Source organism: Cavia porcellus, unplaced genomic scaffold (genome assembly GCF_034190915.1).
Source record: "Cavia porcellus strain 051 isolate PalLab524CR breed Dunkin Hartley unplaced genomic scaffold, mCavPor4.1 scaffold_8, whole genome shotgun sequence".
NCBI classification, from domain to species: domain Eukaryota; kingdom Metazoa; phylum Chordata; class Mammalia; order Rodentia; family Caviidae; genus Cavia; species Cavia porcellus.
In genome coordinates, this window is record NW_026947491.1 from 62,461,192 (window position 1) to 62,485,459 (window position 24,268).

The window sequence follows — 24,268 nt, forward strand, 5'->3', positions numbered from 1 at the left end:
TCATCAAAATTGTTAGGATAGTCAAATACAAGGAAAGATTCTTGAAATTATTAACAGACGAAAGGACTGTTTTTAGATTTGACATCTAAAATGAGTAAATATGAGTTTGAACTTTTATTAATAATATATCCATATTGTTTCATTACTCATAGCAAATTACCAGTTTATGTTAATATAAGGAAAGATAGATACAAGGTTTATAGCAGTACTCTTGTACCATCTTCTCATTGTTTTTCGAAGTGTAAAACTGCTCTAAAAACACCTTATTTAAAAGAAAAAACAATCTCTCAATCTTATTTCTTTTGGGGGGATGGTACTGGGAGGAGGGTATTGAACTCAGGACCTTGTATTTGCTAGGCGGGTGCTGTGCTACTGGGCTACATCCCTGGCCCTCAAGCACTTTTTAAAATGCAGAAATCATGTCCTTTACAACTTCTATTACTGTTAAGTATGCATTACTCCTGGAACAACACAGCCATTAAAAAAAAATCCAGTAAAAGAGTGATTTGTTTGAGAGTATTGGATAATTGATTCTTGCAAAGAGGGCCAATATTTATTATGTGGTATTTGTGGCCCACAGATACAACAAATGCAAAAACATTGTTTATTAAAATCTTAACTCCTTTAATATTATTTCAAACTTTTAAATCTTCACATTAGCAAAATTCTTATAAAAATACTGATGGTTGAGGCCAGGGATATAGCTCAGTGGCACAGTACCTGCCTGGCAAGTACAAGGTCCTGAATTTGATTACTGGTACCAGAAAAAAAAATACAGTATATTAGACTTTATAATTCATTACCTATTTTTATAGTGAATGTCTATTGGTGTGTTTAGTCTACTCTGTAAAATAAAGTCTGCAGCATTAAGTCTAATTATATCCTGATATGATTGCTAGTACAAAAGTAACATTGTACTCTTTAATTCAGATGGACTGATTATTTTAATCGAATATTTTTCCTATAAAAGTATTCTCTCATTCTTTGATATAATCTTTTAAAGAGAGGTATCAGTTTCAAATAAGTCATTTATTTCTTTTTCAGAAAAATTTGCCTAAGGCACTTCAATCATGATTTGGTTATCTATCTGTTATTATAGCGAATATTACCAGGTTCGTAATGAGGAAAACAGCGTTCATTGCCTCCAAACCCAACTACTTTGGGAGAAATACGCTCAGAGTACTTTCTTTGCTAGTGACTATAATTAGCATTAACAAGCACATTAAGTTTTGGCAATTTAATTAACAGGTGAAAATGTGTGTATGCTAGTAAACTCAGTCCTAAACAACTTCAACTTTATCAACAAAAGAAACTTGATGTCTTATGATGTTTGTGTATTTATAGGATAAAGATGAACTTTTTACGAAATTTTTCAGAATTTGAGTGAATTTTTTCTCAAGGAAGAAGAATATTTGAAGCTAGTATTGTTTATAGCTAAGCTATCAGTTCATTTCAGTAGTCTATGATGTTCTGAAATTGTGCTTTTTCTAATGTGATTGGCAATATTCCTGTTTATTTTCAGTATAATATAAATAATACTTTCCATATATTTTAGTATATTGGAAATGGGTATGGTAGATCATTCAAGTGAACTAACCTTAAATTTTTCAAAGCATTTTTCATGAAATAGCTGTCAGTTTAATAAATTAATAAGTACAAATAAAAATGATTGTAGTTGTATTGCAGGTTGTTTGTAAACAGTATACAGGATTAGGATATTTATTTATTTAACAATTATTGAGAATTTACTACGTGGCTGGCAAAGTCTGCCTTTAGGGAGTTTCCAGTTTGTACTGTTAATGTAGTAAGAGACAAAGAAGAATAAAAAAGTCAAAATACAGCATGCCTCTTAGTAATAAGTCATGTGAAGAATATAGCAGAAACATACAAAATAGTAAATTCTACTGGTATAAAGTCCTAATTTTATTTGTGATTGAAGATCTACTGCAAGTGAGAGAGTAATCTACATAGGCACCTGATGCAAATTACAGGTACAAAGAAGAGTAGTTGCAAAGGTGCTGAAGGAGGAACATTCTTAGTGCAGTCTGAAAGAATACTAAGACCGGTAGTGCCGGAACAGAATGTTGAGAGGGAGGCGTTGTAAAGTACCTGATCAGTAGTGGAGTAGGGGTGCAGGAAGTCATACCAAAATATTCAGGAACCTTGTAGGCCATCGAAGAGTGTAGGTTTTACTTTCAAGGGCCTGGAGAAACTATTGTGGGATTTCTTCCCCTTCCTTTCCTGTCGCCCCCCCACCCCCGCCTTTCTCTCTCTCTCTCTCTCTTTTTTTTTTCTTTTTGGTTTTATTTATTTATTTTTTGGGAGGAGGTCTTTTGAGACAGGGTTTCCCTGTGCAGTTCAGGCTGGCCTTGAATTCACTATTGGTCTCAAACTTGCAGCGATCCTCCTGCCTCAGCCTCCCAAGTGCTGCAGTTACGGGATCACAGCAGAGTATGGAAAGGAAGGCTGCTCATCTCATGGCAGCCAGGAAGCTACGCAAGAAGGCAAGAGCCGGAGAAGCGTGGCTGAGGATGGGTTATAATCCCCAGAGTCAGGGCCCATGACTAGAGCTTTACTACAGACTAGGTTCCACCTCCTAAACTTCCATTGTCTCCCAATAATGCCATCAGATGTTGATCTCATCAGTGAATTCATACAACTGATAAAGTTAGAGCCTTCATGATCCAGTCATGAAGCCATACATCTGAACACATGATATTTTAGGGGAACCTTTTTTTGTTTTTATCTAAACCATAACAAATGCCAAGACCATTCAATGAGGAAAGGACAATCTTTCTAACAAATGGTATTAGAAAATCTGATTATCCAAGTTGCAAAAGGATGAAGTTAGACCTTTCCGTGATGCCACATTCAAAAATTACAGGCAATCTTTGTATAACAAGAGTTACATTCCTGCAGCTATGAGTTAAATGGACCTGTTGTTAGTTGAGGAACTAAATATAGTATATGCAATATTCAGAACAAAGGAGTGGTCAAAGGAAACTCTAGCTTGGTAAGTTTCCTTTTATTTGCATAACATCCTGTAAAGTATAATGGAGCATAAAACTCTGATACTGTACAGTACTATGCTAAAATTGGAGTAATGTGTGAAGATGTACTGCACACACACACAAAAGGATATTGAGGCTCTTTATACAGGATGTATAGAAGTGTACCTCCAAAAGAGGAGTGAGTTACAAGTTTTGAGTGGCACTAAGTCCAAATAGTTGTTAAATGAGGAATATTTGTACTTACAGAGCATGGTCAGGTTAAGGGAAACAGCAAATGATGCCAGCTAGACTACCAACAGACAGGAAGCTATTAGAACTCCAGGTCTAAAATGGACAAGGGGAGAGATTACCTGAACCCCCAGGAGCTCTTTAGTGGCTATTTGACAGGGACCATTAGTACAGCAACCTCACAAAGAAATGGGGCCAAGCCAGCCTGGTTTGCTGGTGTTCCATGAAGAATTTGGACAGAGTAGCGTGGAGAATGTCAAGAGAATGGTTCTGTTGGGTTATTATGTGGTATTGGAAAGAACTTTTCATTAAGCTTTGCTTTTTTTTTTTTTTTTTTTTTTTTGTCTTTTTCGTTTTTATCAGTACCAGGGATCAAACTCACAATTGCCTGCTTGCCCCTTAAATTTTGCTTTTAAACAAACACCTTTATGTTTCTGAAGTCTCAAAAAGCAAAATGAAAAGAACATAATACTTTGATAGTAGAAAGTTATGAAAACTAAGTTGGGTACATCTCAGTGACATTAAACAATTGCTACAGCTAAAAACTAAGTTTGATTTTAAAAAGTTTTTATATTTTTCTTTGTTCACTTTAATGCAGAATAGTTCTGTTTTAGTTTGGTCCTTGAAATTCACTTCCATTGAAATAAAGCTCAAGTCATCTAACTTCTTCTAGGATTGGTATCTATTGGAAGCACTCTTAGTGATTGGAAACTCAGCATGTAAAGGGAACCGAGTAGGTAGAAGTTTGTTTTATTGCTATATATTTCTGTGATTTGATCTAAAGAAGTCTATTTCAGGACCAAGGTAAGTCCGTTATTCCATAGTGAAGACAACTGTCTATGTTCTATTCTTTATACTGCCAAATACTTGTTTTCTCAAACTGACTGATCTTGGTTTCTTCAGTCTTACCTTACTGATTGTTATGCTGAATCTAGGGTGTATGAATTTGGATTAAGAGTGTGTGGTAACCAAATTAGTCCACTGATTGGTTTAAATACAGTTCTGGTTGTAGGTGCAGGGAAGGCCTTAGACATGGGTGACACCAACCAATAGGCTTATAGTCTGAATGGAGTAAAAGAGAAAAGGAGGCTTGCTGATGGCTGCTTACTGCCTCCCACCTGCTCTCCTATGGACTGTTTCTCCTCTGTCATGCCCCCTTTGGAGCCAGTTTTCCTCCAGACCTCTAAAGCTGTTCATAGATAGCAAGTGGTGGCATGCTTTTAACTGCCTGTGAGGAAATGTGAATGCAGACCTAGGCCAAACACCTGTGTTTTACCCCATCATGCTGCCCTGCTGGCGTTACCAGATTAATAGTGCCTGGAGAAATATAGAGCATTAAGATGAACTCTTTTACTTTAGAGACTAATGTTATGTTTAAAGTACATTTACTCAGGGGCTGGGGATTTAGCTCAGCGGCATAAGCACCTGCCTTGCAAGCAGGCAGTCGTGAGTTCGGTCCCCGGTGCCGATAAAAACGAAAAAGACAAAAAAAAAATAAATAAATAAAAATAAAGTACATTTACTCAGTAGACATGCTGTATACCACTTGTTAGTTATATTGATAGTAACATCTTTCTGGATGTGATAGCTCATGCCTATGATCCCAGCACTTGGGAGGTTGAAAGAGGAGGATTGCCATAAGTTTGAGGTCTGCCTGGGCTACATCAGTGAGTTTAAGATCAGCCTAAACTGTGTAGTGAGACTGTGTCTGAAAGAAAGAAAGCAAAAAAGAAAGAAAGAATGAATGAATAACATCTTGATTCGGCCATAGTGTACATTTTATTTAAAAGATTAGTTTCTAGGAATTCAAAATTGTAATTTGCATTGGACAATTTAAAAATTAAAGGCTTTGACATGAGTATTTTATATGCGTAGTTATGTGAAACTAGTATTCTTTGTAGCTAGCTGTTGAATTAAATTTAAGTGTTTTATAAAAGACTATTTAAAGTGCACAGTTGTTCAGCCAATACTGATGAAGAAACGTTTTCTGAGTAGATTAAAACATAATAGAAATTCCAGCTGTTTTCTGTCAAAATTTGTTTTTTTCTTTGTTTCATTAAGAAAACAACAGGAAAGAAAGAAAATATTCTCACAGTTGCTTTCAAGTTGTATCTTGTTGTATATTATGCTCAGAGAGACTATCCTTCACTATATTTGTGAATATCATTGTACAGAATTGCCTTCACTATGGATGATTGGTATTCTGAGTTTAAGAATGATAAATCTCAACTATTTATTTCTTTATTTTTGGTTTTTTGAAACAGAGTTTCACTTTGTATTGTGGGCTGGCCTTGAATTCACAGTGATCCTCCTGCCTCAGCCTCACGAGTGCTGGGATTACAGACATGCACTACCATACATACCATACAAAAATCAAGATAAATGTTAAAGAAAATCATGAACCTTTTCTTCACCTTCATTTTCCCATTTGAAAGATGGAAAAAATAGGAAAGGAAAGAAAAAAAATGGAGAAAATAATTTCTAGAGTCCGAGATTATTCTTTAGATCAGTTTTATCAAGGGCTTATGAGGACATTGATTTTTGAGCCTCTGAAATCCTATCACTTGATTGTAGCCGTCTTTTAGCATCTTGGAAAGATCAAGATATGATAGCATCCCCTCACCCCACCCCAACAGGATCTTACTATGCTGGCCTTAAATCCACTACTGAGCCTAGGCTAGTCTTGAACTCACAGCGAGCCTCCTGTCTCAGCCCCCCAAGTGCTGGGCCACCATGCTAGGCAACAACTCTCATTAGTGTTTTATTTTATTTTGGTGGCACTGGCAATTGAAACCAAGGCCTCACATATGTTAGTCAAGGGATCTACTATTGAGCCACATCTTTAGCCCTTTTTATTTTTATTTTTTTGTGTAAAAAGAGTCTCATCCAGCTGTTTAGACCTCAAATGTGATATCCTTCTGCTGCAGTCTTCCTAGTAGCTGGGATCACAGATGTGTACCACTATCCTGGACTTGTTAGTGTTATTTTTTGTGTGTTGCTATTTTTTTCATTGACTATATACCATATTTCATTGATTCTGAGATACATTTCCTAATTTTACCAAAAATTGTGTATATCTTACATTGTTGTATATTTGGCAGCATTTTTCTCAGTAGTTATGAAATATTGGTCTTAAAGTCAATTATGTTTCAGCTTTGATAAATAATGTATCATTATTCAAAATAACAACAATAACAATACAGCAGCCTCAGGGTCACTTTTTTTATTAGCCTCTACTTCTTAAAATATGACCAAAAATTCGAAATGCAACAGTGGCTTCTGATAGTTAAAATCACTGTTACAGAAGTTACGAAACAAAGGCCAACTATTTCAGCATTTAAGACTTTGAGTATAGGGCCTTATCTTTCACCCTATTAAGAAATATCTGATTATAGAATCCACAAGAATTCAAAAGAGTGAACTAAAAAAAGAATGACATGTATGTTTACTGTGTGGTAGTCTTAATATAGTATCTGCTTTGCTCCCAACTGAGAATGACTGTTACCCATAAACAAAAGATTAAGAAACTATTTTTAAAAGGCAATTCAGAACCCAGAAATGGTACTTAGAGCTGTTTGAGGAGGAGCAAGCAGCCTAACACTTACCAGCCATACCCCTCACCCCCACTTCATCAAAATGCAGTCTGATCCCACTTGTACATTCTTCAAGAGATAAAATTTTTTTTTTCATTTAGTTTGGAGACCACTTGTTCTTGATTAAATTTCCCCCTCTGATGGCTTAATGACATTGCTGAACATATTTTGCCCTGACCATATCAGAAGAAAAAAGTGATAGGCACATGTCACATGTCTAACATAGAATTTGATTCTCTAATCCCACCGATCTCTAAAGTTTGATAATTCTATACTGAATAGCACCTGGTTGCCATTTTTAGGCCAGAAGGCCAGTAATTGGACATAGGTGGTAGGGATGTATTACTAGGGAGAAGTAGGGGAGAAAAATAGGAAACATACTGTGATTGAGTATCTATAGACGTTTTCAATGGACAGTTGTGAACAAAGTTTCCAATTGCATTATTTTTGTTTGGAAAAACCCAGGCTGTGCAACTTTGTGTTAAGTGGCTTTTTAGGACATTACCTTAAAATGTGATCATAACTTCTGCAGACTTCAGGCACTTTTAGCCTGAGAATGTGTATTAAATTGTATGTATTGGTAGATATCCAGCGTTTATTAATTAGATTTTATCTAGTGAAATCTGGCAGTTTCCTTAGCCACTGTGTTCTTACTCTGCCCCAACCTGTTTTGTAACATTAAAGCTTTTCTTCCTGAAGAAAACCTTAATACCTATTTGATTTGTATATTCTCTAATTTGATTTAGAAGTAATTCACACTCTGGAAAATACTATAAAAAAGAAAGAAATGCTTTGCAGCGTACCACAACTTTAGGGTATATTAGTTTAATCTTTTTTCTTGGTTTATTTCTTGGGGGCATTGGCAAGAGAGAAGTATAAAGTTTATTCCTTAAAATAATACAGATCCTCTCAAATCTCCTACTGGATGGGAAAGTAATTTTGTTGTTGTTTGGTACCAGGGATTAAATTCACGACCTGACACTTGCCAAGCAGGCGCTCACGCCACTGAGCTAAATTCTCAGCTCCAGGAAAAGTAATTTTAAAATGAACATTGTTTTGAGAATAGCCATATAAAAAGCAGTACCATATATCCTATATATTGTTTCCCTAATTTCCCTTAATATTAATGTCTCAATCATAAGATATTTGTCAAAAGTAAGAAATTAACACTGGTGTAGCACTAATAACCAAACTATACACTATAGTATTTGAATTTTATCAGTCTTTTCCATTAATGTCACTTTTCAGTTTGAAGATCCAACCTAAGAAACTATGTTTAGCATTTTCTTTTAATAATTATTTTCGTCCTTTTTCTGCTTGACGGTTGGGTTTGGGATGTAGCAGTGATAAGAGTGTTTGCCTAGCATATATGAGGTTCTGGGTTCAGCATAAAGTTCAAAATTAGAGTGACATATTTATAGCTTTGTTTTAAAGAATAAAACCACAAGCCCAATGCTTTTTAAGAATTCTTAGGTACCATACTAAGTAAAATATTGTAACATTTATACTTGGAGTTATGACCCTTAATATTGCTTAGTTTAGTGAAATTTCATTAACTTAAAATGCAAGTGTATTATTGGGAAAAAATGAATGTAGCATTTATTTGGAAATAGTTCATTTGAATTTAACAGTGTTATTTGGTAAATGGTGATTGGGTCACAGATTTTGTATAATGTATGGCTTCTCATAAGTTATATTTATTATACTGTAGGTCATTCTCCATTAGTCCATTAGTAAATTCACAAACAAGTGCTTTATTATGAGCCATAAGCATTCATTTATTAATTTAACATAGTTTTAAAATTAGTACAGGGACGCTTCAGTCCTTGTTGATTGTTATGAGAGACACGAGTACCAAAAATGGTGAGTACTTTACCAAACAAATTGCTCTAACTGGACAGGGTAGAAGTCATTGAGGCAGTCAAGATTGACACATTCTTCCTTGCTTGTCAAGTAAGTACCAAAGGACAAGTACTCAGCAAAATTTTTTGCGTCAAGTATCAAATTTGATGAGTTTCAAAACAGTTAAGTACCAAGATATGGATGTATATGAAAATCAACACAGAAATAGGATTTTGGTGTGTGATGTTATAGAAAAGTGAAAGCACTATTTTTATAACATTACATTTATTCATTCTGAAGTTTAGAATTAATGCTAAATGCTTTGTGGAGAATGTCTGTACTGTGTCCTTTTTTTTGGTACTGGGGATCGAACTCACAACCTTGCTCTTGCAAGGCAGGCGCTTAAGCCGTTGAGCTAAATCCCCAGCCCTTGTCTGTACTTTCTTTTTTTTTTTGTCTGTACTTTCTTATGTCTATATTTTAATCATATTTCTTTTTTCTGTATTGTATTCTTTTTTTTTTTTTTTTTTTTTTTTTGGTACTGGGGATCAAACTCACAAACTCATGCTTGCCAGGCAGGTGCTTGTACCACTGAGCTAAATTCCCCAGCCCCTCTATATTGTATTCTAATGGAGAAAGTCACATGATTTCCTCATGCAGTTCAAGTTTGATGTTGCCAAAGGACAGTATAATTTGATTTTGCTGCATGTGTTTTTATATTACAGCATAAAGCACTGAACTGAGAGTTACTTTGAGGAATTCAAAGGCTGATTATTTTGTCTGTGATTGAAATCGCTGGGGTTGTTGCTCTTGGCACTGAATACATTATTGAATTAGCTAAGGCAGAATGACTCATCTGCTAGGTTTGCACATATCTTAAAGCAGAGATTATGGATGCTCAGATCTGATTGTGTAAATTTCATCACCAGTGTGTCTGTAGATATAAGTACTCTCTTTCCATTTTTTTTTTAGCACTTGTGCTTCCGAAGCAAGCACTGGTATAAGTATTCTCCAGTATTAAGATGACTCGATTGAGTTATGATCAACATTATTAAAGGTAGAGGCTATGATTTAATCATGTTCCATTTAGCTTTTTCTTGTTTTCAGCAAACTATTTTAGTAACATTTTCTAAGTATTTGGTAAATACACAAATTGAAATCTATAGTTGTGTTTATACAGAGAAATATTATATATATTTTATATTTCTGTTCCTAAAAACCAAAATGCATGATTAAAAGTGACTTTGTCAGTTCATTGTGAAATATGAGGTTAAGATAGATGACTTTTCTAGATCTGGATGGGAGGTGGGAATTTGGTCATTGACCTATGGTGATACTCATTATATAAGTCTAGGTACTTGAGGGGGCTGGGGATTTAGCTCAGCGGCATAAGCGCCTGCCTTGCAAGCCTGTGATCGTGAGTTCGATCCCTGGTACCGGTAAAAATACAAAAAAAAAAAAAGTCTAGGTACTTGGAGAGGGAATTCTTGTGTTTGTAGATGGGCGCTGTGTCTTAAAGGTTAGACTTCAAGTGCCACAGACAACGGAAGTATTTTGTTAGAACATTAGTAGTGTCCTTAAGGTTATAGGGGGAAATATGGCTGTACTTAGTAGTACAGAGTTGACTGTGCATGACGGAGCCCTGTGCCTTTTTCCCCACCTATCTTATAATGTTTTCCCATGCATGCCCTACATTCCAGCTCTAACCTTGTGTGCATTTGTATGCATTCTTGTCATAGTTGTTCCTTCCCTAGCTCATTCTCATCTATCTTACAGAACTCAACTCAGGTGCTACCTTTCCCAGGAAACTTTCTTTGACACTTCTGTCTTTCCTTAAACGTTTTGTAGCACTAGGATATAGATCAGTGACTCTTCCACGGGACAATAATAACATCAGGGAATCAGGGAATGTCTTTCATCTTTATATCTAGCATTTAGCTCAATGCTTGATGCTTTAATGGACAGATGAAGAAATGAATGCATTTTTAAATTCCCTCTTTAATATTGATAGTCTACAAATTATTTTTATCTCATTTTGTTAATAATTCATAATACAAACAATTATATCTGAAATAAATACTGCCTTAAGTAGTCATCAACATGGGGTTAATCTGTCTTGATCTATCTGGTTTTACTTGTCTCTTAAGGGAAAATGAAGGAATCTAGCATAAGGTGTCTTATTTATTTATTGAGACTGCATTTCAATATGCAATTAAAACTGGCCTTGAACTCAACTTTGTAGCCCACAAAGGCTGACTATAAACTCCCAGTGATCCTTTTGTCTCAGCCTCCCAAATGCTGGAATTACAAACTTGTACCACCACACCCAGCTGGTTTAAGGAATGTAGATCAGGCATTATTTAAAAAAAATAAATGACTGGGTTGGGGAAATAGCTCAGCAGCCTAAGCATCTGCCTGGTAAGTGCAAGGTCCTGAGTTTGATTCTAAGTACCAAAAAAAAAAAAAAAAAAAAAAAAATCAAATATTGAAGTGATTTATAGGTAATATAATTGATTTCTTTTCAAGCATTAAAAGGGGTGAGGGGCCTGGGGATTTAGCTCAGCGGCATAAGCGCCTCCCTTGTAAGCAGGCAGTCATGAGTTCAATCCCTGGTACCGATAAAAACGAAAAAGACAAAAAAAAAGGAGGGGGGGGTGAGTAGGTGGAGGGTATGAACCAACATTGCCTCAGAATAAAAGGAACAGAAAAATCTATTGAATATGTAAGTATGTTCACATATAACTATATTCAGAGATAGATGCTTAAAAATATGTACTTTTTTTTTTTTTTTTTTTTTTTTGAGACAAGGTCTCACTATATAGTTGAAGCTGGTCTTGAACTCACTATGTAGCCCAAGCTGACCTTGAATTTGTGGTAATTCTGCCTCAGCCTCCCAAGTGCTGGGATTGCAGGCATGCATCACCACACCTGGCTCATGTACTTCTGCAGTTCTATGTGTGTTTGTGTGCTTTAAAATTCCAGCGCACATGGAAACAGTGTTGCAGGTGATTGGTTTTCATATAACAGGTCTGGTTTAGGTAACTAGAAGAATATATTTAAGATCTCCCTTCTTGGCTTTGTCTAAAACTCTTCTACCTCAGAATAATATCACTAATAAAAAAATCTTGATCATTTTTAAGAATAAGCAGAAAACTGGTATGCATAAATAAAAAAAGACCTACCCAATGATTTTTTTAAAACCCAGCTAGAATATTGACATAAATCAGTAGTTTTTGAATACCATTTTCTTGATATTTTAAATAATTAAACATAGCAGTTAGTTGTGCCCTAAATTTAGTTAATTTCTCTGCTTCTAAATCTGCAGATACTCTGCCCTAGCTATATTTGAAAAGAACTACAGTAGGATAAGCCAAATTTGTCCTCAGTGCTAGTGAACTAAAAGAGCAAAGATGCCTTCCTAAGGACCAAGTATATAATCACACTTGTGAAGAGTTCAGTGTTCTCTTTGCTTGTCATTCTGTAGGATGGAGGACAAATTTAGGACACCTTTACTAAGTATTTTAATATAACAGCTGTTATAACAGTAGTGCTTAACTTCTAAGTGTTTTGTGCTTCCAATGTTAAAAAATCTTTGTGAAATAAAAAGACAGGACTTTATCTGAAATGGTGATATAGTGATGCTTTGTCTTCTGAAAGGCGCTTTGCTTTGCTTAGCTTTGCTTGCCTGCCTCCTTCCCTCCCTCCCTCCTTCCTTTCTTTTTTTCCTGACACACAATCTTGCTACATAGTCCAGGCTGACTTCGAACTTGCAACAATCATTCCACCTGCCTCAACCTCAATGCTGGTATTACAGGCATGTATGCTTTTCTAAATTTCGTTATATCTAGAATTTTTTTGGTTTTTCACAGTAACTTAGGCACAGAAAAGTTGACTGACTATAAAAGGCCTACAACATTGTTATATGATAGGTTATTATTTCAGTAGCTAAGATTTTTTGAGTACTTACTCTATGTTAGAAAGTGTTTTAAGTCTTTTACTAATAAAAGCTAGGACTTTTCGGATTCAAATGAGGATTTAATTTTGACTGTTCTTTAGTAATTGACTTTTGGAAAAGTAACTTTTTAAGATACTGGTTTGTTCTTTTATAGTATGGAACTAATGGTAGTAGCTAGCTTATAGAGTACTTGTTTGGATTAAATGACATACTGTGAATGATTAGATATCCAACATATAGTTAAGGAGCTTTAAAATTAGTTTTCTATAAAAAATAGAGTGGTAATAGATACTATAATGTTTCTTAGACTCATGATAATTTTCTTAGTAAAATTATGCCATGCTTTTTGAATAGGCATTATACTTAATGCTATTATATATACCTATTTTATAGGAAAACACTCATTATTTAACAATAGGATTATACAGTGATACCTCAGTTTGTTTCAAATTTGTGTTTAAATACTGAAAAGTTTGAGAATTGAACATACTTTTCCCATCAGAAATAATTGAAAACCAAATAACTGGTTCTAAGGCCTAAAAATTATACAAGAACTATATGTTGTATAAAGGGCAAACAACTTGGAATGGTTTGACAACCGAAGTGTCACTATAGCTCCGTAGTGTCTGTAGCCACCTTTTCCCTTACAACCTGCAAATTACCTTTTGGTTTTTAGTTTCCCACCAGTGGTGAGAAACCCAAAGGGCTTGAGAAGTCATGGAGGGTATCTGAGGCGTCCACCCTCCAAAGTCAGAGACAGTATTCCAGTGGCCCACTAAGTTATGTTCATACTAAGAGTGTCTTGGTATGTCTGTTGTTTGGGATTCAGAATGTGTTTTCTTGTAGAACATTTCCATTTGTTTGTTTGTTTATTTGTTTGTACCAGGGATTGAACTCATAACCTCGTGCTTGCCAGGCAGATGCTTATGCCACTGAGCTAAATCCCCGGACCTAGAATGTTTCCTTTTAAATGAGGCACAAGTCTTTTAATCCCTACTGCAGTTGACAGGCTGAACATTTGAACTGAAGAAATAATAATAAAAATAATAATAAAAAATAATCATGAACTCCACAATACTTTAGCAGTGATCCCCCGCCCCTTTTAAGACAAGGTCTCACCATGCAGTTCAGACTGGCTTTGAACTCACTGTTTATAGCCCAGAGTGACTTCAGACTCACAGCAATACTCTTGCTTTAGCCTCCTAAATGCTGGGATTACAGGCATGCGCCACTCTGCATGGCTTTTTAGCAGCGTTAATAATCAAAATAATTAGATAATAAACTGAATAAATATTAACCTTTAAAAAGCCAAGAATAAAAGTTTTCAGAAATTCAAGTGGAGATTTTCTAATATTTTAAAGAGCTTTATAGACTGGTATACTGATTCTTTTTAATATGTTTAACTCCATTTCACAATTTGACTTTTCCTTGATTTTGAGTTAAAAATGAATGGATTGTTCTCGTTTTTCTTAATTTTACTTACTCGCAAAACTCATTTCAGGATGAGTATGGAATATGAATATAATATATATAAATGGAATGAAGAAAGGGAAATTTGCCGGTATAATTGGCTAAAAGCTTTTAGAAGAGAGAGCTAGACAAATACGTGTTCAAATAAAATTGGTTTATGGCAGATTTAACAAGCAGAGTATATATTTGAGCCTCGGAAAAGAGGTACTGGTGGGGCTGGGGATTTAGCTCAGCGGCATAAGCACCTGCCTTGCAAGCAGGCGGTCATGAGTTTGGTCCCTGGTACCGATAAAAATGAAAAAGACAAAAAAAAGAAAAGAAAAGAGGTACTGGTTTGCTCCCTACATTAAAAGTGTGTGTTATAGGAATAGTTAACAAGAGGTATAAGCAAACACCTGACATGCAGATTTTATGTATAGGGTATTTAAAATCCAGAGTTAAAATTGTTCACTGTGGCTGAGCATGGTGGACCACTCCTCTAATCCTAGCACTTGGAAAGCTGAGGCAGGATAATTGTCATGAATTCGAGGCCATCTTGGACTTCATAGTGAATTGAAGGCCAGCATGAACTACATAGCAAGACCCTGCCTCAAAAAACCAAAAAGAAGTAAATAAGTAAATAGTTTACTATGCACGGCTACCTGATTTTGGAAGTGTTATTTTGGGTATCAGCCATATATGTACATAATTAGTATGTAGATTAAAATGAAATTCTTTTTTTAGCTTCTAACAGAATGTCTGATACAACATAGGTGTTCAGTAAATACTGTATTAATGCCTCCATTTGAATGAGTTTGATTGTTTCTTTGTTGTGAAGACTGAATAAACTGACCGAAAATTTTCCAAAAAATATATTGTAACTTTAGACTTATTTGTTTCTGTAATGTCACTGTCTTGTGACTTCTATGACATGCGTAGTCTTACTGTTTGCTGTGTACTGGTTCTGGGGGGTCTTGTAGAATAGAAAGATGTACATGGTAGGTAGATTTTTTTTTAAAGAGTCAGCTCTTCTGGATGATGGTAAGGAAGGGTTAAAAAAGGTCACTGGAGTGAATAGAGTCTGCGACTGGCCAGACTGGGGCTTTGGAGCAGGAATGGAATCTTGAAGATGGTTTAGACTAACCTCTCATTTTATGGCTCAGGAGATAAGCGTAGAGAAATGAGTTGTTTAGTGTCACTGTTGTAATGCAGAAGGCAGAAATAACTTAAAGATATGATATCTTTACTTTTTGTTTTGAAAAGGAATAGTAGCATATGCATAACATTAATTTGAAAACATGTATATTATATATTAAATTTTTAATAATTTTTCAGACTTTTATTGAGTTTCTTTAGGTTAACTGAGCTACTAGAAATCTCATAAGGAAATCATTGTTTTAAAAGAAATACATTCTTAACTACATTCTGTTATTTCTAGGTTAAATCAGCAAATAAAGAAAACATGGTATTTTGAAGTATGATTAAACTCCTGATGCAGCAGCAGAGGCTAAGAATATTAATGGCCATATCTAGGTAAGTTGAAATTTACCTTTTACAAAAAAGGACCAAGTCTACAACTTAGTTTTTTTCCCAATCTGATATTATTGATACATTTTAGATCTACATAATGATGACATTCATCACAGAGAATTTGTACTTGTACAGCTTATATTTTTTTAATAGAAGAATTCAGTATTTTCTTGACTACAACCATTTTGTCTTCTTACTTACTGACTCTTCCATCCCCCCAAAATAAGGACAAGTGACTTGAATTAAATTGAAGGGTTTACTAACTTTTATTTTGTACCAGGATCAAAATCATGATCTCATGCAGGTGTGTAGACTGCTAAGCTAAATCCCGGCCCCAGTGTTTACTATTTAAAATACTCAACAAACTTGTTATGGTATCAATTTTCCCAGACAGAAGTTACCTTTTATTTTCGAATGTACCCAGCTGTTCTCTTGAAGGAGCCTAATAAGACAATTTTTGTTTTTGCTGACATATAGGCTTGGAGAGGAGTATATGCTGATGAGATCACATGGTTTTTCATGAAGTGTGTACGGTATTTAGTGTATATTATTAGGTCTCACATAACTCAGATGTGGTCTCCAAATATTAGTGTAGTGGTCATAAATCCAGTCTGTCCCTTTGCCTAGGAGTTTGTGGTTAGGAAGAGTAGACGAAAATTACACATTAAAAAATTGTTTTTCCAGAAGTTAGAAAATGGACTACAACTGCCTGTTTTCCAGCATTTTAGTCACTCGTTCATGCTAAGCCCACAAACCTATTCTTTTAACATTGTTGAAGCTACCTACTACTACTTTTGGGGGGTTGGTCTCATTTTCTTTTATTTTGTTAACCCTCTTCTGTCTTTGCCTCTTTCCTAATGAGGGCCAATAATACATCACTTCAAACCCCTGCATGACCAACATTCTTTAATTTCTGTGCCCTCTTACCCCCTGACCTTGGGGCAGTGGAACTGTCTGCCCTCTGGACTGCACAGCTAGTAAACTGCAGCCTCTGCTGGGCTCTCTTTCCATCCTACTTAGTCCTGCTTGCTTTTCTTGGGTAGTTCCTTGATAAATAACCCTACCAGCCTCTTCAAATCCCTCATTCTGCAAGCCATGCCTTCTATTTTTGGGGGGGGCCATGGATCGAACTCATGCCCTCATGCTTGCCCGGCAGACACTTGTGCCGCTGAGCTAAATCTCTGGCCCATGCCTTCTGTTTTACCTAGGAAATTTAGGACCACAGGTGTTGTCTACTTCAGCTTGTCTTTATGCTATATCCATCTTTACTTCTTTCCTTTTTTCCTTAGAGAATGAGGCATCTCTGCTGCTCTGTACAGACCTTTCAGTCAGAGTGCTGGACTCATCTTTAGTTTTCTCCTCCATCTTGATCCATCAATTAGTTCTTCTCTTTCCTTTCTTCTTTTCCTACATTTGTGACCTTTACTAACCTACAATGATACAGCCTGCTTAAATTTCTGTACTCTAAACACAGTAAATAACTCAAAACAACGTTTTCTTTTGAACCTATGTCTATTTAAACTCCAGAACTCTACTTATTTTCTCAGCCACTTTTTGGAAGCATAGTTTCCATTTTCTGAAGACTTTTTGCTCACCTTCCCAGGGTTTGTTTCAGTTTGCCATCCTTCTCTTCAGTCCCTCCTTATTGACGGTCTCGTGAGTGTGTACTGCTTTGATCTCTTCTTTTCCTCCTTCATCAGCTTCCCTCCACTCCTGTACTCCAGCCCAATTTGTATTCCACCAGAAGTTCAGCCACAGACCTGTCTTCACAGTGCCCGCGAGCAGTGTCATCACTTTCGTAGTTTTAGATACTGTATGTGACCAGCAAGTAGGAAGATAATTTCTCTGCCTTTCAATTTTTTTTTTAAATTTTCTTTTTTTGCTGCTGTGAACCCAGGGCCTTTGCACCAAGTTATTTTCCTAAACCTTTTTATTTTTATTTAGAGACAGGGTCTACATAATCTACTAGGTTACCTGGGTTTGGCTTGAATTTGAAATTTTCCTGCCTCACCCTTCCTGAGTGCTGGGGTTATAGACATCATTCCTGGCTTCAACATTACTTTTTAAACATTTATAGAACATATGCTATGTTAAACATTATGTTTAGTACACTAAAGAAGAAAAGATTCCTATCTTCTGCTAGATCACAGTGAAGTGGGTGGTACACAGATAAATACTACAATAGAATGTAATTGCATTGGTAGGGTAATACTGTTCTACTGTGGACATACTGGAGGTAGGCTCACTTCAGGTTGCCTGGTCCCATCTCTCTAGCCCATTGTTCTGGGTGCTTTGGCCCCTGCTTGTATTATACCCTATCACTTACACTGAACGCCTCACTTTCTCTTGAATGCAGTGTCACCTTTCATGACCTTCATGTAATCTGTTTCAGCTGCCTGTTCCTATTTTTTGCCTGGCATACTGTTTCTGCTTACCTTTTAAAGCTTGAATAGTGCTTCTTGCCTTGCCTAATCCAGAAAGTTAGTTGCTCCCTTCTCTGTGCCCACAGTATTCTGTTCATATTCTAAGATAAGATTGGTCATACTACATTCTTTCTTTATGTCTCTCTCTCTTAGACTCATTGCTCTTCATAGGTACAGACAGCAACTTAATCACCTTTGTTACTTTGGTGTCATATTAGAGCAAAATAACAAATACCATGATTTATAATTAACTTTGCCATATTACTTACCATTTATCTTGGTTTGTACACATTATACTCTTCTATCTTCTTAAGACCTAAACTTCTACCAGGCATTCTTGACAAGTTTTTTTTTTTTTTTTTCCCCCTTTTTTATCGGTACCAGGGATCGAACTCATGACCACACACTTGCAAGGCAGGTGTTTATGCCCCCTCAGCTAAATCCCCAGGCATTCTTTATTTTTATCTAGTATAATCCCATTCCACTCACAAAGGGCTTATAGTACCAATGGTGTTGTAGGCATTAGGGATGCAAGAATAAATAATATCTTCCCCTGCTGGGAAGGAGATCAGAGTGGAGGGAGAATACAGATAAGCAGATAACTTATCTCAATTTTTACAAGTACTAAATGTGATAGATGCTGTGAAACTGGAAAACCCAGGGTGTTTTGAGGGGAACATGTGAACGACAACTCACCTAGTTGGTTGCTGGAGAAGACCTTCCTAGAGTCACTGCCTTCTGTTACCTTGAGAAAGGAAAGAAGCAGAAGGAATAAGGAGAGGCTGTGGCTTGTTCCATCTGATTGGGCTGAGGGTGGGGCTTGGGGCAGAGAAAAAAGAGAGTTTAGATTGGATCTGTTGTGAAGGACCTCATGCTGTGTACTCTGAAAAGTTTTAAATTTTATCCTGAAGGTGGGGGAGAATCACTAAAGAATCTTGAGTTTCAGACAGATACATGTTTATAACATTTTATAGCCCCTTGCTTCCTCCTGTTCTCCTGTTTCAAATATTGTTACATTCATTCTGGTTCTTTTCTGCTGTTTAGAAGTGAGGCTTTGAATTTTTCATTTCTGTGTTCACTTGGAATTCTTTGGAAGCTTACTGCTTCCCACAGTTTAGTGTTAACCTGTGGGAAAGAAAGATTAAGTAGACATGCTGTGTCATTTCTGCTGGTATTCTGTGTATTATGTTACTGGTTAAATTCTGGGTTGGTCTCTCTTCCTAGCGTACTCTTCCTAACTTGTTGTGTCTTATTGAACTCTATCTCACGAGGTACCTAAAGGATTCTAATGAGTGACAAGAATTGAAATAGCAATTGAGTGTGATGGTGTACACCTATAATCACAGCACTCTAGGAGGTGAGGCAGAAGGGTTATAAGCTTGAACCCAGCATGGGCAACTTAGCAGTTTAGTGAGACCCTGTCTCAATATAAAAAAAAAAAAAAGTGCAGAGACCCTGGATTCAGTCCCCAGTACAGAAATGCCTGTCAAGCTAGAAATCCGTGGTAGTGCATGTCTGTAATCCCAGCACTCAGAAGGCTGAGGTAAGAGAAGCATGTTCAGTTTGAGGGCAGCTGGGGCTACATAAGCAAGTTCAAAGCCAGCCATTACTACATAGTGAGACACCATCTCAAAAAAAAAAAAAAAAAAAAACAACTGTAGCATCTTTTTGGCAATCTCTTTGTTAAACATGAAATTCTTGATAAGCCATAAAAGATTAATTTCATGGTTAATGATTAATAATCATAAATTACTTAGTATTATAGATGAGACTCTAGGTTTTTAGATTATTTTATTTTATGTAATTTTATTTTTTGGTACAGGGAATTGAACTCAGGACCTTGCTTGCCAGGTAGGCACTGTGCCACTGTGCTACGTTCCTGGCCCTAGATAATTTTAGAATAGACAGACCTTTGTAAATTAAACTAGAAATTTGAGATTTCTGTGATATCACCTCGTAAAGTCTATCCTTTTTGTTATTGAGTGACTACTACCTATATGTTTAGCTTCAGCCAATATACCTTGTTGGGCTTAATTTTTGCATTAAATATTATGCTTGATTAGATGATTTATAAAATCTTTTTCTATGTATGGTTTGTGTACCCTATATCTAATACATTTCTCTAAATTATTTTACATGCAGTGCTCACATGGTCTTCTGAAGAAGCCATGGGTAGCTGTTGTAGCTGTCCAGATAAAGACACTGTCCCAGATAACCATCGGAACAAGTTTAAGGTAAGTTAGCTGTACAACTCTCTGCCTACTTTATATACATCTTTTTCTTTTCTTTTTCTCCTTCCTTTCTCCCTCCCTCCCTTCCTCACTTCCTCTCACCTTCTCTCTCTCTCTTTCTGTTTCTATTGATTGATTGATTAATTGACTGATAGAGATAGGGTCTCACTGTGCATTTCAGGCTGGCCTGGAGCTCACTTTGTAGCCCAGGCTGGTCTTGAACTTGCAACAATCCTCCTGCCTTAGCCTCCCGTACTTTATTTAATATATCTTACTTTATTTTTATTTATTTTTTTCCTTTTTATCAGTACTGGGGATCGAACTCATGATCGCCTGCTTGCAAGGCAGGTGCTTATGCTGCTGAGCTAAATCCCCAGCCCATATATATCTTATCAGCCCATAATATATCTTATCTCTTTACTTTTATCACCAAGCTCTTTTGTTTCCCTCTTTTCTACTCTGCCTTTTCCTGTTTGAATAAATGAAGATTTTTTTTCTTACTGGCAGTATAGTCTTTCTTAAAGTAATGAAATACTTAAGGCTTGTGTGCTTATAAAGAAAAGAGATTTATTTAGCTTACAATTTTGGAATCTGAAAGTTCAAGCAGCACTTCACTGGCTCTGACGAAAGTTCCCTGTGAGTATGTCACCTCATATCCAGTGTTGTCATTGTGACTGATACCATCACTGTGATGGGTGTGCATGTTGGAAAGGAAGATCACATTGAAGACTTACTATACACTAATTGAGGGTCCCACAAGAACTACATTAATCCCTTCTGAAGGCACATCCCAGTAGCCTAAGGGCTACCGCAACATGGTGCCATACTGATTTCTCTAAATACAGCATTAAAAAAAATTAATAAAAACTACCAAGTCTCCAATATATGAGTTGTTGTAGGGGCCTCTGACTTTTTGTTTGGTCCTTTATATCAGTGGAGTTCTGGCAATATTTTCTTTAAAATATCACTTTTTCACGTGTCATTCCAGTCTCATCACCACCTATATTAATCAGGTTTCACAGTTACTCAAATTCCTAAAATCAACCAACTTCTAGAGAGAAAAAGTTTATTCTGATTCATAAGAGGATTGAAACCTCATAAGAGGTTTCAATGAATCACTGGCCCCGTTGCTTTGGGACTGTGGTGAGATAGCACATCATAATGTAAGTACATGGTGGAGCAGAACTGCTCAGCTCACACCCAGGAGCAAAAGGAAAGAAAAGGCTGAGTCCCCTGTCTGCTTCACCCCTAATGGCCAGAAGCTTTCTGTTTGGGCCCTACCTCTTAAAGGTCCAGCTCCTCTCAGTAGTGCCACAGGCTGAGAATGAAGGCTTCAATACATAGCCTTCGGAGGACACTAAAGATGCAAACTGATGCTACATTTCAGTCATTATTTGCATCCATGCCTATATGATTTTATAACTGTACTTGAAGTCTAGTCATCCTGTCATCCATCTTGTACTTGCATCATTAGATTAATGATGATCTTCTATTAATTAATTAATGATCTTTTATTGTTCACTAACTTGTTTGCTAAAACTTCTGTGGTATTCTGTTACATATAGGCTAAACATTCCCACAGTTATTTAGTGTCTCTTGCAACCTGACTTCAGTCTCCAGTAAGCATTAAACTCTGGATCACACAAACCTAGTGTTAGTTATACCCCTGTTACTTTATAGTTTTGTAACCTTCATCAGGTTACATATCACTAAATCTTAATTCCATTTTTATACAAAGGACACTTTTGGTATAGGATTGCTGTGAGGATTAAATGAGAAAAATACGTGGGAAGTACTTTGTCCTGTTCCAGGGGCATAATGTTGTTTGCATAAATGTTATCTGTTAGTCTTTGAGCATTTTTCTGAAGCTCAGCACTACTAAACTCTTCCTTACATGAACTTTGTGCCAGTCTTATTTTGGTCTCTTCAAAAGGAATCTTCTGTGTTTTATTTTAGCATCCTATCTTCTTGTGGTGGCCTGATCTCCTGAACCAACAGATTTTTCCCTCTTAACTTGATTTCTCATCTAAATTTATTTATATCTTAGGTTCAGTGGAAGTTCCTACTCTTCTTATATGAAATTGTCTCCAACAACAATTTAGGCAACAGTCACTGATTTCTGCAGCCTCTGTAACATTTGTCAATTAATCATACACAATATGGTGTCAACTTTGTTTTTATATCCTTTTTTTTTTTTCCAGTGGGAAAATTCCTTACAGAAAAGAACTTCACAGCAATAGTTTTCTTGATGAGTTGGTGAAATGTGTGTTGACTGTTAATTTTTTTAGGTCGTTAATGTGGATGATGATGGGAATGAGTTAGGTTCTGGTATAATGGAACTTACAGACACAGAACTGATTTTATATACTCGCAAACGTGACTCAGTAAAATGGCACTACCTCTGCCTGCGACGCTATGGCTATGACTCAAACCTCTTCTCTTTTGAAAGTGGTCGAAGGTGTCAAACTGGACAAGGTAGGTAGAGCCTTTGTTTTCTACAACTATTATCACATTTGAAATAGTATTTTTTATTAATCTATATGTAGTGTTTAACTTAGTAGTATATTTCTTCTGAAAGAAAATTCCCCAAATAGATGGATTAAGAAAAGCTATAATAGGGGCTGGGGATTTAGCTCAGTGGCATAAGCAGGCAGTCATGAGTTTGATCCCTGGTACCGATAAAAAAGAAAAAGACAAAAAAAAAAAAAAAAAAGCTATAATAAAAGATGTTTGTTTATCAACCATTTATAAACCACATTTTCTATGTCAGAAATTTTGACTCATGTTAAATTTTGGATTTTTAAAAATAGTTTCTAATTTTCCCTTAGATTTATCTTTTTTTAATTAATTAAATTTATTGGCACTTTTTTTTTTTGGTAGCAGGAATTGAACTCATGACCTCGTACTTGTCAGGCAGGCGCTTATGCTACTGGGCTAAATCCCCAACCCCAAATTTTAGATTTTTAGTAAGTGATTGTTCTGCTAAATTGTCTTTATTGCTTTACCTTGGAAATAAGGAAATTTGGAATCAAATAGATCAGTTTGATGTTTTGTTTTGTTTTGTTTTGTCTTTGCTACTTACTGTTTGAATGGCCTTGGGGAGTTACATGTCCTCAGATAACTGTATAAAAAGATAATGGTAATGCTTGTAATACCTATCTTATGGCATTGTAATAATTAAATGATTATAAAACGTTTAACATGAGTTCCCTTTAAAAGGTAAATAATTGCTTTGTTAATGGAAAGGAGGCTCCCCCTGCTGTTAAAAATAGACTTTGTTTTGTGCCATTTCCTTTAAACAAATATGAAAATTATTCTGTGAACTTTCCTTTGGAGTTTATGTTTTTAAACAGGAAATACCATTAATTGTTTTTGGAAATATCATTAATTAACAGAATTTATCAGGCCTGTCTTACTGTTGATACAAGGAGTACTTGCTTGAGAATTTTGTTCTTTGGCACATATTCTTAAAACTTTTTGAAAGGTGTGGTTGTGACTTTTCTCTTTTGGTTTATATTTGTAGGAATCTTTGCATTTAAGTGTGCCCGTGCAGAAGAATTATTTAACATGTTGCAGGAGATTATGCAAAATAATAGTATAAATGTAGTGGAAGAGCCAGTGGTAGAAAGGAATAATCATCAGACAGAATTAGAGGTTCCCAGAACACCTCGAACACCTACAAGTAAGTAGTACTTCCCATCTTACAGCTTGAATATCAGAAACTTTAGAGCTATAAATTATGGATATTTGTAACATACTTGAAATCACTATTTATTTAATAAAGTATAATGGTCATTAGTTTTTTAAAAACAATTCCTACCTGTAAACATTTTAAATGAAAACATTTATTCCATATCATTTAAAACATGGATGGAGGTATTATTTTACTGTAATTTCTATATGGCTTGTCCAAAACACCTTTCTTAATCTTCAGATTCAATTCTCACTCACGTTTATTGTCTGTGCTCTACTCCTACCTATGTCCTGGCTTCTTAAATCAATAAAC

General features: G+C 35.9%; 1 protein-coding gene across 13 annotated transcripts in view; it reads left to right on the plus strand.

The window, feature by feature from the left end:
- The window catches only part of Frs2 (fibroblast growth factor receptor substrate 2), a 119,535-nt gene that overhangs the window by 87,857 nt on the left and 7,410 nt on the right, over window positions 1–24,268 (plus strand). For 9 of the 13 annotated variants that reach the window (XM_063255120.1, XM_063255115.1, XM_063255113.1 and 6 more), the window contains 5 exons: window positions 15,517–15,611; window positions 19,854–19,882; window positions 20,174–20,265; window positions 22,551–22,737; window positions 23,786–23,944. In XM_063255120.1, the coding sequence (XP_063111190.1) occupies window positions 15,556–15,611; window positions 19,854–19,882; window positions 20,174–20,265; window positions 22,551–22,737; window positions 23,786–23,944 (523 nt within the window). In that variant the 5' untranslated portion in view covers window positions 15,517–15,555. Of the gene's footprint in view, window positions 1–9,646; window positions 9,732–15,516; window positions 15,612–19,853; window positions 19,883–20,173; window positions 20,266–22,550; window positions 22,738–23,785; window positions 23,945–24,268 lie in introns of all 13 variants that reach the window. The other 4 variants (XM_013159376.3, XM_063255123.1, XM_063255124.1 and 1 more) reach the window with 2 other exon arrangements.